Source organism: Labrus bergylta, chromosome 15 (genome assembly GCF_963930695.1).
Source record: "Labrus bergylta chromosome 15, fLabBer1.1, whole genome shotgun sequence".
In the NCBI taxonomy this organism is placed as follows: domain Eukaryota; kingdom Metazoa; phylum Chordata; class Actinopteri; order Labriformes; family Labridae; genus Labrus; species Labrus bergylta.
Window position 1 is genome coordinate 9,520,835 of NC_089209.1, and position 16,357 is coordinate 9,537,191.

At 39.5% G+C, this 16,357-nt stretch overlaps 2 protein-coding genes across 5 annotated transcripts; both read right to left on the reverse strand.

Moving 5' to 3' along the window:
- Window positions 1–360: 360 nt before the first annotated feature.
- On the reverse strand, window positions 361–6,317 carry tcte1 (t-complex-associated-testis-expressed 1). The gene is made up of 5 exons (XM_065963485.1): window positions 4,264–6,317; window positions 3,732–3,908; window positions 3,079–3,641; window positions 1,868–2,323; window positions 361–531 (listed from the first exon to the last, which is right to left on the reverse strand). Exons 2-5 carry the CDS (start codon window positions 3,886–3,888, stop codon window positions 361–363), a joined length of 1,347 nt encoding a protein of 448 aa, XP_065819557.1. The 5' UTR covers window positions 3,889–3,908; window positions 4,264–6,317.
- A 3,142-nt stretch (window positions 6,318–9,459) lies between these two features.
- rnf8 (ring finger protein 8, E3 ubiquitin protein ligase) lies at window positions 9,460–16,156 on the reverse strand. Of its 4 annotated transcripts, none has more exons than XM_020628324.3 (9): window positions 15,925–16,155; window positions 15,463–15,591; window positions 13,810–14,258; window positions 12,855–13,062; window positions 12,588–12,650; window positions 12,333–12,422; window positions 12,136–12,243; window positions 11,349–11,553; window positions 9,460–9,889 (listed from the first exon to the last, which is right to left on the reverse strand). In XM_020628324.3, exons 1-9 carry the CDS (start codon window positions 16,045–16,047, stop codon window positions 9,690–9,692), a joined length of 1,575 nt encoding a protein of 524 aa, XP_020483980.1. In that variant the 5' UTR covers window positions 16,048–16,155; the 3' UTR covers window positions 9,460–9,689. The 4 variants fall into 4 exon arrangements, with proteins under 4 accessions (XP_020483980.1, XP_020483975.1, XP_020483990.1 ...); XM_020628319.3 differs by having other exon boundaries at window positions 9,460–9,892; XM_020628334.3 differs by having other exon boundaries at window positions 9,752–9,889; window positions 11,342–11,553; window positions 15,925–16,156.
- Between the last annotated feature and the right edge of the window lie 201 nt (window positions 16,157–16,357).

The following is a 16,357-nucleotide window of genomic DNA, read 5'->3' on the forward strand; positions in this document are numbered from 1 at the left end:
CTTTTGTAGTTTTCTAACATTTTCATTTGAAAAGTGCAAAAACACAGGACTTCCTTATGTGAAATGATCTCATTAACTTTTTTTTGTGAACATCCGAAATTGACATCAAAAGTCAAAATAAGAATTACAATGGAAAGGTGACAAATGGAACGTTTTCAACGCATTTTCTGTCTTTTTAGGGCTACCATTTTTTCTTCTTTTTCCCGCTGTGAGATCAAATCTTAAATTTAATCTACTTTAGTTTGAAATGCAGAGCAAAGCATGTGCACTTTAAGACAGGATAATGCAGGGCGAGGAACGGGAATCCTCAATCAAACTTGATTAAGTTGGGTTTTTATTCAAAAATAAAGCTGTTTAGGTCTATTTGGATTTATTCTCTTGAGTTTTTTTCTTTTTTTCTGAACTCTTGTTTTTCCAAACCACCTGGTTTATGAAGGAAACACTCTGCTCATCCACCTCTGTCTGACGGATATCACACTCTGTTATATTGGTGTTGTAAGACATCGCCTCCTCCAGAGCTTTTCCTCCAGCCTACACACACCCACACACACACACCCACACAGGGAGAGAGAGAGAGAGAGAGAGGCACTGATGATGCATACATCCATGATGAACACTTCACAGAATGCTGTTCTAGGAAAGTCATGACAACCTTGGAAAAATCAGCGCTCTGCAACCTTTACTGTCAGGAACTGCCTACACTTTGTAAACTGCTCACTGTGAGTGTCAACAGTGTTACACTGTTGTGTCTATATATTTTTGTGAGGCGTACACCGAGGTCACAGATATTGACGGTACAGCACGTTGCATTTCTGCTATGTGGGTGATTTTTGATCCTCCACAGTTTATTCCGGTCAGACACAAACTGAACAACGAGAGAGGAAAAATCGGATACAGCTCTCACGGGGGAAACAAAACTCACTTACAATAGCTTTCCATTATTGCATGTTTTCCACATGCTGTATATCTATGAATAATTGAAAACCTGTGCACTTTCAAGCTTTTCTGTCTGCTACATTCACTGTACGCTGTGTACAGAGGCAGTAGCTTTGAGTGGTAGTAGTTCAGCGAAAGGAAATCCAGCGAATCAACGGAACTAACTTGATAAGATTTTCAACAGAGAAGTAACTGTCACATTTTTATGAAAAGCAAAAGTAGGTTGCTTCCATCCGACAGGGCCTTCATTCCTATAGTATTTACATAGGTTGGATTTCAGTGACTTTTTGGGGACCTTTTTTTCTTGGCAGTATTTCATAGCACTATTTGATTGTTGCACTATGACGCCAATACATTTTTAAAAAGAGTTTGGTTGTCTGTTTGCATTCTTTGTAAGATGCAATAGCCAATAAGTCTTATATTCAGTCTCTGGTTATTTACAGGTTTATGTGTTTTTTTGTGTTGTGTAATAAATGGTTTTACAGATTTTGTGGAGAGGTCAATGTCCTTTTTGTTAATGGATAGGGACACAGCTCCTGGGATTGCAATATCAGTGTAGTGTAGCGAGTGAGAGTGAAATATGTGGACATCTTTTGAATGTACAGGGCTTCTTTGACTGTTCGGTAATCTGACATTCTTTTTCTCATGAATTGCTTGGTCAATAAAGGTGAGAAGGTTTAGAGCTGATTTCACATCATGACAGGGTGTGTATGAAAAGGTTTCCTTCAGCTGCTGTTATACTGTAAGATTGAACACAGAGCCCAATTGCAATTGATTTAACGTTTAAACTTGTCACTCTCAGTCTCCAATGTTCTCAGCTCTTGCACAGCAACTTCTGGAATTTTTTTTAGCACACCACCCTCAGATAAAACTTTATAACGGAAAATATATCCCCACCCTGGTAGTCAGCACTGTGATAAGCACTACTTACCACACCCAGGTTGTTGCAGGAGAGATTGATGCCCTTTAAGGTTTTATTCTGAGCAATCACTTTGGCAAGTGCGATGGCAGTTGGTGCCGTCAACGTATTGCCTCCCAGGTGCAGGTGAAGAAGGGTGTTGTTGTCGTTGTTCAGCAAGGCCTTCCCAATAGCCTGACCCCCCTCGTCCCCCAAACGGTTCAGACGCAGGTTAAGAGACAAAAGGGTGGAGTTGTTGGACAAGGCATGAGCTATAGCTTTGGCTCCATGTTCTCTGATTTCATTGCAGCACATGTTCAGGGTCTCCAGTTTACTCCTGGCGAGTAGTTTAGCGACGGCTCTGGTTCCTCTGTCTCCGATCAGGTTGTAAGAAAAGTCCAGCTTCCTCAGGGACGGATGGTCCAAAAGGTGTTTCACCAGCAGGCGGCACTTTTTATCATCAATGTGACTTTCATGGAGCCTGAGAAGCTGCGGAAACAGTAGACAGAAAGGTGCGATAGAGAATATGGTGAGAAGCACATTGAAAGTTATTTAACACAAAGGGCAAACAAATGCCTTTGTTTAGAGATAGAATAGTGGATAGAGTCAGAAATTTGGGACGAGAGAGAGTGGGGAATGACATGCGGTAAAGGAGCTTCGGACTCGAACCAGGGCTGCTTGCCCAAAGGACCAAAGCCTCCATGCAACCACAAGGCCGACAACACACCAAACCTCGACTGTTTTTAGCATCTCAAATTTGCTTTTTGTCAGATTAATATAATTCTAAATCAAAAATATTTTGGTTTCAATAAGTTGCATTTGTTAACTGGGAAACCCAATTCGGTATATTTAATCATTTTCAGATATAATAAAAAATACACATATTGTTGCAGCCCTACTTTCAAATCCAATAATCTCTGGTATGGTTCCCATATCATGCACAGCGTCTGGCAGATACATTCAACGTTCTCATGCTGTAATAAATTAATATGACAAAAATGTTGTGTCATATAGTGACTTATTCAGGCTGCAGCCAGAGGCTCTGCTGTCTGTTCTGAGATCTAAATAGAGCATGAATTTTATGCTTGGGTAAAGTCAACAACAATTTCCTTGTTTCATGACATATGGGACTGTAAAACATCTGTAAGGGATGTTTCATAACTGGCAAGAAAGCCAGAATGGTTGAATCACAACAAAGAAAATTCTATTGTTGTTACAAACAGCTGGAAGTAATCGATATTCACCTTAAGAGTCATGCAGGACTTAAGGGCTGTTGCAAGGGACTCACAATCTCGGTCAGTCATCTCAAACATCTGCCATTCAAAGTTCATTCCACATTGCTTGACCCGATAAACCAAATGGAGCTCTTCCAGGTTTGTCAGCTTACTGAGCAGGATGTTAAAGTTAAAGTGGTCAATGGATGGTCCTTCATTATTGCCTAACAACTCCAAGCCATCTTCCTCTTCCTCTGTCTGTGGCTCCTTGATAGGTGGTAGGAGCTGGGTAATGTCGAGCCTTTTGACATAATTCTTACAAATTGGCACCAAATCCAGAACTTTATTTGTCTCTGTTACCTCTGGAATAAAAAGCTCAATAATGTTCTCCATGTGCCTCTCAAAAAACATTCGCTTCCAGCTGTTTCCATAATGGGAGACATCACAAAGGTCCCACCGCCCCTCACAGCATCGCTTCCAGTAAACTCCATCTGTGATCCAGTTGGCGGTCACATCCAGGGGCAGGGAAGTAGACAGTCCTTCTTGCACAAACTCTTTCTCGCTGGGTTTAAGCTCTTCGAACATCTGCCTCACTGTAACAGGTTCAAATTTTGCATTAAGCTGAATTCACAGTATAACTAATCATGCAAAAATGATGGCAGAAAAAAAACGAACTAGCAAACCTTCAAAGTTTTTAATGATGCTTTGCAGACACAGTTTTGATAAGCGAGGCACTAAAGTCAGGTACCAGTCTGGATCTTCAGCAATGATCCTTCTCCCCCTTCTGTAGTCCTTGGCTGGGTTTAGGTTAGCTCCTGGATGATAAGAAGACCTCGACATTTCTGCAGGGGTTTTGTGTTCTGCTTAAAGAAAAGACTCATTACTTATAAATGAAAAGTGTAACTAATTTCACTGTTGATGCATTCTTCATTATTTTCTTGTGTATTTACATTAGTTTGTTTTCATGACCTGTGATTCCTGAAATTGGCCCTACAGCCTCAAATAGGCCTACCTGCTGCAGAAAGACTCTCTGCGCTAGTGTTTGCTTCCAACTTGTATTTTTGAATTGTCCGAAAAACATCGTCTCTTGATAAAAACAATGGAAACTAATACCTTCATATATTCTTTCTGTAATTTAGATAGTTACATACCCTTAATTATAGTGTTAACCATTCATATTTAACGATTTAATTCAATTCATACATAAACGATTACCTGAGGAGTACTGGTCTCGACCTCGTCTGTCTCCTTGGTAACAGAATGCCCGTAGATCAGTTTCTGCCGCAACCTGGGAAATTTCAGAACCAAACGTTACCGTACGGTACCGCGCGGACTTCTAGTAGGCCTATAAACATTATTCTGCTTTCTAATGTTTTATTGATTTGCACTAGTTTCTGCTATATTGATAAGACATGACATTATGGAACGTTTTAAAATACAGAGATGAGATATCGTGAGTTTTATTTTCAAAATTGCGTGTCGATAGTATCAACGGCTGGAATATCCAACTTTCAGTGAATGCAACATAAGACTGAGGACGCATACCTGTGGTTGATGAAGTATTTGGTTTTTTTTATTCGAAAATAGGAACTAATACCTAATTCTAAAAATATATTAATGCAAGTAGAATTTTGCATTTCAAATGATATTTCATAAAACAATGATGACAGCAATATCGTGAAAATGGACCTAAACTACAAAAAATTGACTACAGACTGTAATAGTCTATTATCGTTTATCATATCATTAGGTTTAGGCCTATATTCATCACACAATCTGTGGCTTGCAGTGAGATAAGGCGGATTTCGTAGCCAATATGTAAATCTAATTTTTGTTTACTTGAACTCTGCAAATCATCAATTCTGTTACAATAAAAAACAAGAATAAAGAATAATACTTTACGCTATTTATGATTCAGTGCAGGCATTTAAAGAGTAGCCTGGGGAAAGCCACAAAGTAAAGACTTTTGTAAACAGCTGGACATGAGATAAATGCGTTATAGGCTGTTATTGAATGAGTGTCCCAGGTCTGTGACACCAGTGTTGCAGGAGGCTGTGTGCTAGGATCTGCTGCAGGGTTTGGCCTGATCATGCTGGGAAAAAATTGGATCTAAAGAGCCGACAGATGGACCAGGAATATGGACCATGAGCTTTTTGGATTGGAGTATGTTGGAGTGTATCCATCTTTCTTGCAAACAACAACACAAAGCAGGTGCACAGCTAAGGTAGATGAGGGAAGAAATTAGAAAAGAAAGAGAAATAATTATGGCTGTTAAATAGAAAAGTAGTTACAGTTAAAAACAATGTTTTCTACATCCTTGATGCACACATACATCCAATTTGCTTTACTGTAGATGGAAGCATTCGTTTGTTCTTAATTTTTCACGTCAAGTCTTTGCCGTGCTTGAATTTGAGCCACATTGTGGGAGTCTTATCATCACCTGCAGATAAAGATATACTGTATAAGTGGAGTGAGGTTGCTGTCGTTTTTTTCTTTTAATCCATCTTTCCTGGGATATAACGGCATCACACAGCTCTGAGTAATTTTCAACTTTCAATGTGACACAGTGAGGGGTGTGGTGGAATTTCTGTAGTTATTTAGATTATAATGTACAAATGTAATTAGGATTATTCACTGTTCTCTAATGTCAGTCAGACCTGACAGAGTTCAGTTGTTATTAGAACACCAAGTACAGCTTAGAGAGTGTCAACTGTTCTTCCTGATATCTGTAAGGATGTTTGGTAGACGTATTGTCTGCTCCAGTGTTATAGACATCACAGTTTAGTCTAGGTGGGTCAATGTGACACGACCCTGATAATGATAATGTCTTTTAGGATAAATGCGATGCCTTTCGAGAAGTTCGGCAGATGTGATTGAGCAAGACACGAGTACAGAAGTGTGATGCTGAATCATGTCTCCTCATGAGTATTCATCTGAATGAATAAACTGAGTCAACGTAAGCCATCTGAGTCAACTGAGTCTTATTGTATGGAGTCAAGTCTTAGTAATTTCTTCAACAAGGGGCACAACTATACTCAAGTTGATCTTTTTTTTATAAACGTATGAGCTGTTTAGAGAGGGAAGATATGACATTTTATTCTGACTCCTGGAGGAAGTATCTGTTCAGATTTTTTGATTAGTGTGCAAAGATATTACATTTTTAAAGATAGTGTACCACACCACAAAGGGCAGAGATTTATACCCCTGTTACTTTAGTTCAAGGCACTCAAGAACTGTTTCATCTGTGTGGATGTAGGAGGATAAACTTAAATGATATGATCAAAGACTTGATGACATAATTGAATAAAAATAATTTATGTAAAACACATTTTAGATTAAAAATAAATATCAGAAAATGATCAAGAATGTTAAAGTATTGTAATCAAGTTGCTCATTTTGACTTAAACCAATTTGGTTAACTATAATGTGACCAAAAAAAGCATAAAGTCAGCACTTTTTAAAAACCTAAATCTGATTCTACTTTTGGAATATTCGCAGTGACATAAAAAAAAAAAAACCTGGACAAAAACAATTAATTGATTTTTTGTTCAGTCATTAAGTTTTCATAAAGGTCAAGCGTGTCTTAAGAGCACACCAGAGCTGTGCGTTTAAATTCAGTGAATCTATACTTGAACTACTTTAAGAAATGTTATCAGGCGAGAACTTTGTGTTTTCTATGCAAGGCTGGAGAGAGAAGGCAAGAAAGAGAGAGGTAAGGTTGCTCCAAGTGAGGGGTGGAGGGTTGGATGGAGCAACGAGAGGCTCCAACTGTAGCCCCCGAGGGCAGTCCATCAGTGTCGTCCTCACGTAATACGGCCTGACAAACACACGCTTCCCTCGTACTCTGGCTTTAATGGACCGGCTTGACATCGGCACAGGAGGCAAACTCGCCTTGTGAGCTGCTTTCCCATGGCACTCTGGGTAGAGTCAGCATGGGATGAATCATGGGGGATTTTGGGGAGTCCCTGAATCTGCAACAAACAACAACCGCAGACATCCACTGATTGGGCTGAAAATCATCGTCTTGACATTAGGCAGTGTGATTCAGCTGTCTGACGCTATTAAGGACTGATGCATGTATGCAAAGGTAAATTCAAGAGGAGCTTCTTGAGCGAGACATCATCTTAAAAAAGACCATTGCCAAAATTGAAGAGTATTTTTTCACATAATATGTACATTCTCTTTTAACTCCATGTGAATAAACCCCAGTAGCATAAAAAGGTTGATAGCCTCATCAATTACTGGGGGTGAATCTTGGACTTCATTCATATTGACAGCATTAGAGTAGTCAAACTTGAATATATATATATATTGTTAGCACTGATAACACTACCAATTTTTATAATTGTATAACACCCTTAAGATAATCAGGAAAAAAATAAGTACATGAGCAATATGCCTCTAATATCTCCAGCTCACGGTATATGGATATCTAATTATGTATTACAGTAAAAACACCTGTTCCTGTGAATATCAACAGCTGCTAATTAACACAGCTAACGAGCAGGGGTGGGCGCTTCCTACAGGCGAGGTAGGTGGCTGACTAGGGTGCCAAAGAGGGGGGGGTTTTATGCAAAAAGAGCACTCCAAAATACTGCATTCTAATTAGCTTATATTTATCATATTTTGACAATAAGCTCTTTGTAAAGTTGCTCATATCTTTACAAAAAAATCCAAAAAGGAAAGGTGAGTGTGCGGAGCGGGCACCCACCTCTCGTCTGCCTGAAAAATATTTTTTTGTTGAAGTAAATTTGCACAAAGACTTTTATTAATGAAGTTGTTCATTTATGTTGTAAAAACCTGTAAAAATGTATGTTTGTAAAAGATATATTTGCACCACTCTCACAGTTGCCCTACGTTTCATTTTATAACTAACGTCATTTCTCTGGAAGGGGAGGCTGGTCGGCAACAAATGCCTGATGGATGATGACAAACGCCTATGGAGCTGTTGTACTAGTTGCTAAGCAAATACAGAACACATGTTATGACCAAAATGGAAATCTGTTTTTAAATTTCACATAAATTACAGTATTTCATAACCGTTTTCTTATTTTTTAAAGCAGCCATGACATTGACTTGACAGGCTACAATTAACAGGTATTTTAGAGCAGTGGCATGAATGAAAAACTGTATTGAGGAGGAGTACTTTATGGAACTGAATTTTGTCCTGCACAAAAAGTATTAAAGCTCCTGTGTAGAACCTGTACATCTTTCTACAGTGATCTTGTACTTTAAATTAATAGTGTTTGATTTTTCATACATAAAAAAAACTCTCATCCTGCTGTCTTAGACACTCAAATGCATCAGGAATAGAGAAATCTGCTGTGGAAATGTAAACAAAGGCTGATTCTGCGCTACGCTGTTAAAGACCTCATCTGAAGCCTATCCGGCAGCGGAGGTAACAGACATTAAAAAAAAAAAAGTATACAGAAATAACACATTTTCTCACTTATGGACTGGTTAGTTTTTATATTACAAGACAGGTATCAGTATTAACTTCAGTACATTATGTTAACTTCCAAAATAAGAAAGTTTAAGCACAGAATTTGCTCAGCTTTATTATCTCGCCGAGAATAATAAAAAGTTGGATGAAAACACGCCTGGTTCTGATTTTGTTTTGTAAAAAAAAAAATGTAACAATGACTGCATTAAGTCTCCTTTTTCTTCAAAAGCCACTGATCTTCCTCACCATTAGCTGCCTCAAAGTCATGTGCTGATAGACTTTAAAATGTCCCAAAATGTAGGTTGTATTAAAAAAAATTATAATTAAGCTTTTACTTATCAGTGATTTCCTGAGATGAAAACATTCAGTGGTTTATGTTAGTCAGGACGAGGGAGAGGAGATGTAAACTCTGAAGTGTTGCCAGAGGGAGTGTTTAATTCCAGGCTGGGTAACTCCCAAGAGGTCGTGAGGATGGATGAAAAGAAATCAGGCCATCGCTGAATGGAACGCAAACGATTACAATAAGTGTCAGGACGTGATGTCCCATTGTGGCTCGTTTTTCACCTACAGCTGGCTTAAATCATTGTTTCTATGCGATTGGAAGATGTTTTAACATCAGGAGGTTAACACACAAATGTTCGGCCTGCTTTAGTTCCTTTGTTTTACAGGTGATGACTTAATAGGCTCGCTTTCTTTTCTCTCGTTACTAGCTTTACTGATGTTAATGCTGTTGGATTCAGTTCATGTCATTTTAATGTTTGTCGTTTTTTATTTACTTTTTTAAGGATTAATCTGTAATCATTGCACTCAAGTTATAATAATGTGATGATAAATGCGCAAGTTGAGCTATGTTACTGTTGTGTGGTAACTGAGATGCAAATGAAGATCCCTTTTAGAAGTATGCGCTCCATGAAATAATCAGCACACTTGAATACAAAAATGGTGTTATTGACAGTCAGGAGTGTCTGTGAGAATGCTACCGAAGAAACTTTATTCTTTTTGATGTAAATAAAGACAATAAGACAACGTATATTTTAACAAAAAGAAAAACAAACCTCAAATGAATCTAGTAACTGGACTCTTCATGAGACCAAACTTTGTGCACCAGCTTTAATGTCCCGCTGTAATATTCTTCGGAAAACGCAAAACAACGGCGCCTGAGAGTCCGATTCACATTACCGCCCGCTGGCCACAGGAGCTAGTCCTCAGACTGATCGACACTATCATCAGAGTACCCGCTGTAAGGAGAACTGGAGTCCAAGTGGATGCTGCTGTCTGTGTCCACAGAGACCACAGAGCTCAGGATGCTGTCTATGGACACCATGCTGCCGCTGTCACTGTCGCTGCTCCTACTGCTGTCGTCGTCATGGATCACCTGAATCAGCTGAGCCGACTCAGCTGCTGGACAAAAAAAAAGAGAAAAGAATACAGTTAAAGTGTCTCTTAACACAAATTTGAAAGAGCAGCATCTTCCCTCTGTGTCACAATCAGGACACCAAGAGCTGCTGTGAGGAACCTTTGATGTTAGGGGATTTTGGCGCCCCCCTGTGGACATAGCAAAACCTTTATCTCTTTGATGTGTTTGTCCTGCTCATGTTCACTTGTTTGATACCTTGCAAAAAAAAACTCTTTAAAGAAGCTTTAGCATTCCATTAAAGAAACATACATTTTTCTAGATGTATCTTCTAGTCAAAAAAATAGTTTATACGACAAAAGACGAAGCAGCGGAGGCAACCTGGGATTAAGTGTCTAGCCCAAGGACACATCGGACATGTAGCTGCAGGAGCTGTGGATCAAACCCTTAACCTTGCGGTTGAGACACGACTGAATTTACTAACTGAGCCACAGTTGCCCCGTCACTTTTTGACTGTTTGTATCTCTATTACGATCATAAACGGTTGATATATTCCCCAGGTGCAGCAAATGCAAAGTGTTTCCACTTATGCAAACACAATTTTATCACCATGCCACCTGATAGTCATAATAAATATTTTTTATGCAACATCATACTGTTTTCAGTTTCACGATTGACAAGACATGAATTAGCCTGATTGTGCTGCCCCCTTGTGATCAAAATGTTAACTGTATTCCATCAGCTCCACACTGTACAAACATTTCTTCTCCTGCCTGAGAGCCTCTGAGCAGCTTCATCACACCAGCTGAAGGTCAAGCACTTTGCTCGAGGTCACCAGAAGAGTTTTGTTTACTGGGTTCGCCCCGAGGTGTCGAGGCTCTCCAGTTATTTGATGTCATGAAAAGTGACATCGCTAATCATTGCTAGTAAGTGCACTGTCGGGCAGATATTCATGCTGTACATGTGATCTATGTGAGAACTTGTGAATGAATGTGATCCTGACAGAAAAAGCTACATCAGTGTCACATAGTGCAGTTTGTTGTGTGATGGAGAATGAGAGGCAGGGGACTCCAGTAAACATATAATGGACTAAAGTCACTGCTGCAGGTATGTGTGTAGGTTAGGGTTAAAGATGTTGATCCAGTATACTTCAAATACTTCACTTTGACACAAGAAATGTAAACCAAGGTTAAATATATTATACAATATATAACTCTATGATCAGGTGATAAATAAACAAAGGGCATATGCAATAATTTTCCGTTTGAAGTACAAGAATGAGCCACAAGATCTGCGTTTGGATAAAACACCAGGCACCCAAAACATAGATGATGTGTTACAGATCTTCTTTTCTGTTACATGTTTGTAATTGTATCATTTCTCCCTCCTAAAGATGAAGTCTATTTTCTGCCTTTTAATAGATCATCATCTGTTCATGAAGCTCTTTCATCAAAAGGGTTTACTGTGGGATCCATTTGACACTGCTGATAACGCACCTCTCACCTTTCCTCTCAGAGACAAGGGTCTGCCGCCTGGCCTTCATGTCCAGGCTCAAGTTTTCAACCATGCTGTTGATGCAGTTGTCCAGGGCCAGACAGCGGGTCTGGGACTGGATGGCCTGTCTGCAGATCGGACACTCGTCTTTCTTTTTGCGCCACTGTTTGATGCAGAAACAACAGAAGCTGTGCGCGCAGTTCAGGATGACGGCCTGCAAAATGATAATACAAATTGAAACGTTTAAATTATCATGGAAGAGTTTTTGATTTCTATCTCTACTAAAGCACCTCAAACAGACAATACACATTTCAGACATCTGTATTATCTATCTTTTACATGTATTGAGCCTTTTTTTTTTACTCTTTGTACTCCTATGTAATGGCTTTCCTCTCTGTGTCAATAATTTGTATTTACAGAAGTCGAGAATAACTCTTAAAATCAACCCTGAAATGCAAGCTGTTCAAGTGCAAAAAAAAAAAGAAAAATAAAGTTCCTTGAGTGTCCACTTGAGGCTTGCTCAAAAAACCCCAGTAGTCACATTAACACCCATGTTAAAATACTAATTTTTACAGAAGAAATACAATTATTGACAGCCTGAAGGATAAGATCAGTCCCGCCTCAGCTCCACCTCTATGCTTGTTACAAGGTTGACTGAAGTTCATTTGAGACAGATTTTTGATATTGTTGGGCTTGAAAACTCCCCTTGAGTAACCCTTGGCTGACATCACTGAGACTACGTCCATGTTTTCTACAGTATCTGCCTAAACCGTGTTAAACGGACTCTTCCTCCTACCTCTATGAAGAGTTCAGAGCAGATGATGCACTGAAGCTCGTTCTCCAGAACTTCAGTCACTTGTGTAACTACTTCTTCCTTCTGGGCCCTCGCCTTTTCTTTCTCCTCCTGCAAAAAGAATTAAAAAAACTTTTGCTGATGTCTTGCTAAACCATTCAGAAAGTATTACAGATAGAATTACTTTGAAGTCACCGTACCTTTGTCACTTCCAGTTCTTTGTTTTTGGCCAAGAGAATCTCTTCAAAGCCTCGTCGAGAAAGGGCAAGTTCATCTATAACTTTTCTTTGCTGAGGATGATAAAAACAGAGTGACAATTAAAATAAAAACTACTTCAATGATGATTTAATTTTATGCAAAAAGAGCACTCCAAAATACTACATTCTAATTAGCTTATATTCATCATATTTTGACAATAAGCTGTTTGTAAAGTTGCTCATATTGATGCTACTCGCCTCTTGTAAGGCCTCTTCCAGCTGCTTCTTCATGAGCTCCTCTTGTTGCTGCGTTTTCTGAGCCTTAAAACATTTGAAATATAACATGGTTATAGAAAGTATGTTGAGTTTATGACTCAAGTACATAAAAAAGTATTTAACACAAACATAAAAGTATTTAAAAGTATTTAATCATTGTTATTGTGTTATTGTCAGGGTGATAACATACCGTTCTATAATATTTAACTTTTAAACAGAAACACAGAACGTTTTTGTAAAACCTCTCACCTCTAGCTGCCTCTTTGTCTCACTGAAGGACTTCTCTAACGTCTCCATGCAGTGCATCTTGGTTCGGAGCGTCTCCAGCTGACCCTGCAGCTCCTTCACCTGCTCCTCTCTCAGCGGATCAGTCTGCTGAGGCTCGCCACCCAGATAGGCGACCTGCCTCTCCGTGTCATCCACCTTCTCTTTCAGCAGCAGGATGTTCTGGCTGTACCTGCAACGAGAAATAAATGCAAAAATCAACGAAGGTAAATGAAGTTTAAAATGTCAAACTTCTTTCGCTTAGTGATTCAAAACGGTGAGGATTTTCTGTTTGTGTCTCTGGAATTTGCATCTGATTGTGTTTTTGATGTTCAGATAAAAAAGAAGCAGGTACTAAGGGTGGTTTCACACTATGGACCCGGGCCTGGATTTGAGTGACTGCTTGAACCGAACTTAATTTTAAACGGCTCCTGTCGCTTCAAAACCGTCATATTTGCGCAGCACAGGCCCGTTTAGTCCTCTGAGCTGCATGATAGATGTGTGTGTGTACAAAGAGTGTAGTTGTTAGCATCTTAGAAACAACAACATCCACATTAGGCAGGATGGACTCAGTTGCTTCTTCTTTTTTCTGCTTTTTGGCAGATTTGCAAACCAACTACAGCCACCTGCAGACCAGCGGGGGAGAGTGGAGGGGGGAGCAATCATAAATCAGGCAAGGTACGAAACTATCGTGCCTAATGTGAAAATGTCCTGACTTGTTTTGGGGCTTTCAGAACCTGTGTTGAACATTCTTTGTTACTATTTTCTGATATTTTTAGTCTAAATAAATATCATATAATGTAATGCAGAGCTCATTTAACAATGGTGAATGAATGAATATACTTGTTAGCCATAGCCGAGAAAGACTTTGCTATCCTGGCGAACAGAGAAGTGAGAAAAAAATATAAAAAGACCATAAGAGGCTCCAACTGGGGCTTACATTTGCAAGTTGTCCTGATCACAGGTGGAGCTGAAGTCATCTGAGGGCCTGTCTGTTTCCTGGACTTGTCCGCTGGTTCCGGTTTCCTCTGGCTGGGTGTGACTGAGCCTTCGGAGGGGGATCACTGGTGTTAGAGGGCACGGCTTTGCAAAGGACTTGTCCGAAGACGAGCAGCGGTACAGTTTTGGTTTGGAGGTAGATGGCTCAACTTCTTCCACAGCCAGCTTCCTTTTGGTCTTCTTTGTAACATGAGCTGCTTTGGCACCGTCTTTTTGTCCTTTTATCAGGTTGAGTTTGATGTCTTTGAGGGGCCGCTGGACGAGGATGTAGTCGAACTCCGCTGTGTTTCCAATTACAGGAACCCCAAGTTGAATGGAGTCGCCGAGCCTCAGCTGATGGGATTCTTCAGAAGGTATGCGGTTTCCATTCACCCACACACCATTGAGGCTCTAAAGGAAAAAAAAAAAAAGCAACAGCAACAAGTTTTTAATGACATTGACAAAAATGTATTTATCCATATATTTATTATTGAAATAATAGATAGCAGTTGTCCTGAGCTGGACACCATTAAAAATGTTTCAAATGAAAAGAAGAACTTTTGACATTAGTTTAAACTGTGTGGCAGCTAATAGAGAGGCAGACGAGGCTTTGGATGAAAATGAGGCTTAATGCAGTCATGATTGTGATATACAGTAATAAAAAAAAACAAAGAATTTTACAAATTCATGTGTATGTGATGTCTGGACGCCCTGTTTTCTTTTTTTCTTTTGTTTGTCTCGTCTCCCTTTTTGTTGGTATTTGTTGTTTTTGTACTGTCTGGCTAGAGTGGGTGTGTAATTGGTTGACCGGGAACTTATTGGGGAAGGTTTTGTTGTTGTTGTTTGAGATTCAAGATTCTGTTTATTTGTTGTTAAGGGAAAACAGGGAAAAATAAATCTGCAGACTGGGAGAAGAAACTCTTTGTGTCATGAATACATGCATGTTTTATATATAAAATTTTGCACGGACATGCTCCTCCTCCTTTGAAGGACTGTATAAAGCTGAAGTCTGCCAGTGGGATCGGCACCGGGGCCCGAGGAGACTGTGAGGTCCCACACAGACGCACCACATTCGGACAAACCGTTCTGTCAGTCAAAGGAACTAAAATACTGGAAAATTCTCCCACTCACAATAAAAGAGACTCAAACACGTGCAACCTTCAAAACACACCTCAAACAGCGGCCAAAAGAAAACCAAGTCTGTGACCACCTTTAACCTTTATTATTGTCTTGTGTCACTCGTGCTTTTGTATTTGCATTTTATTTGTCTTTCTGTTACCTGCCCAGGGACAACAGATGGAAACTAGCACTTCTGCTACAATCTGGCATTTTTACAGCTGTAATTGTTGCAGCTGTTCATTAATATGCACTGTCCCTAACAAACAAATAAACAAATAAATAAATACAACAACTGCTGTGATGTAACTACTGTTTGCATTTAAATGTGAGATATAAAATATGACAGAAATTAAAGGTTTGGGGTCTCTGTAATGCTATGTGTATGTACTATCAACATTTTTTTATGGAGAATATTTATAGGCTAAAATAAAACACCAACAATCATAAAATAAAAAGGCAAATGTTCCTTACTGCTAAAAATCAAAAACTTTGTTACCTTTCTATCTGTCACAGTCCACTGGCCATCATCCCTTTGTTTGAAAGTGCAGTGAAGTCTGGAGATCATCAGAGGACAGCTTGAAGACAGCAGCTGGTAGGTCACATCCACACCACGTCCGATGGAGATCTGCAGAGTCACAACACAACACAAACATCAACACCAGCCAGGTAAACACAACACAAACATCAACACCAGCCAGGTAAACACAACACAAACATCAACACCAGCCAGGTAAACACAACACAAACATCAACACCAGCCAGGTCGCTTCAAAGCTCCTGTGCAGCTCGTTTAGCTAATTAAACAGGTGTGTGCTCTTCGGTAACAACTTCCTGAAGAAAAACAGAAACGAGTTACGGTCGAAAAAATGTTTTTATGTGTAAAAATACAACTCCAGCGAGAACTTGAGAAAGTTAAAGGGTTTAATTAGCCACTTAGCTAGAACTAGCAAAACTGCACCTCAGTGTTTTCGAACAAGCGAAGCCAGTCTGAGTTTCTCCCGACTCTCATCAAACATAAGACCTCTGAGTCCGAGCACTCGTCCTCCTCGGCCGCACAAGAGTCCGTCGTGACGGTGTCCATCTTATCTCAATCTGTTGACGGCTAACACAACATGAAACATAGCTGAATATGTGGCTCCTCCGTCCATAGAAAAGACGGAGATAGCAACGGAGCGTCAAGCTCGCGACTGACAGGACGAGACCGGAAAGAGGCTGATTGAGTTTCAAAATAAAAGTAGTCAGAAACGCGGCTTTACTGTTGAAGAGAGCTTGATTTTAGTTATCTTTTCAGAAATGTATCCTGCGTTTTTGTAGTCCTTTCTACATAAAAATAATGTAAGTTTAATATTTAGTTGAGGGACATTGTTTTTACACGTAGTTTACTAATAGAT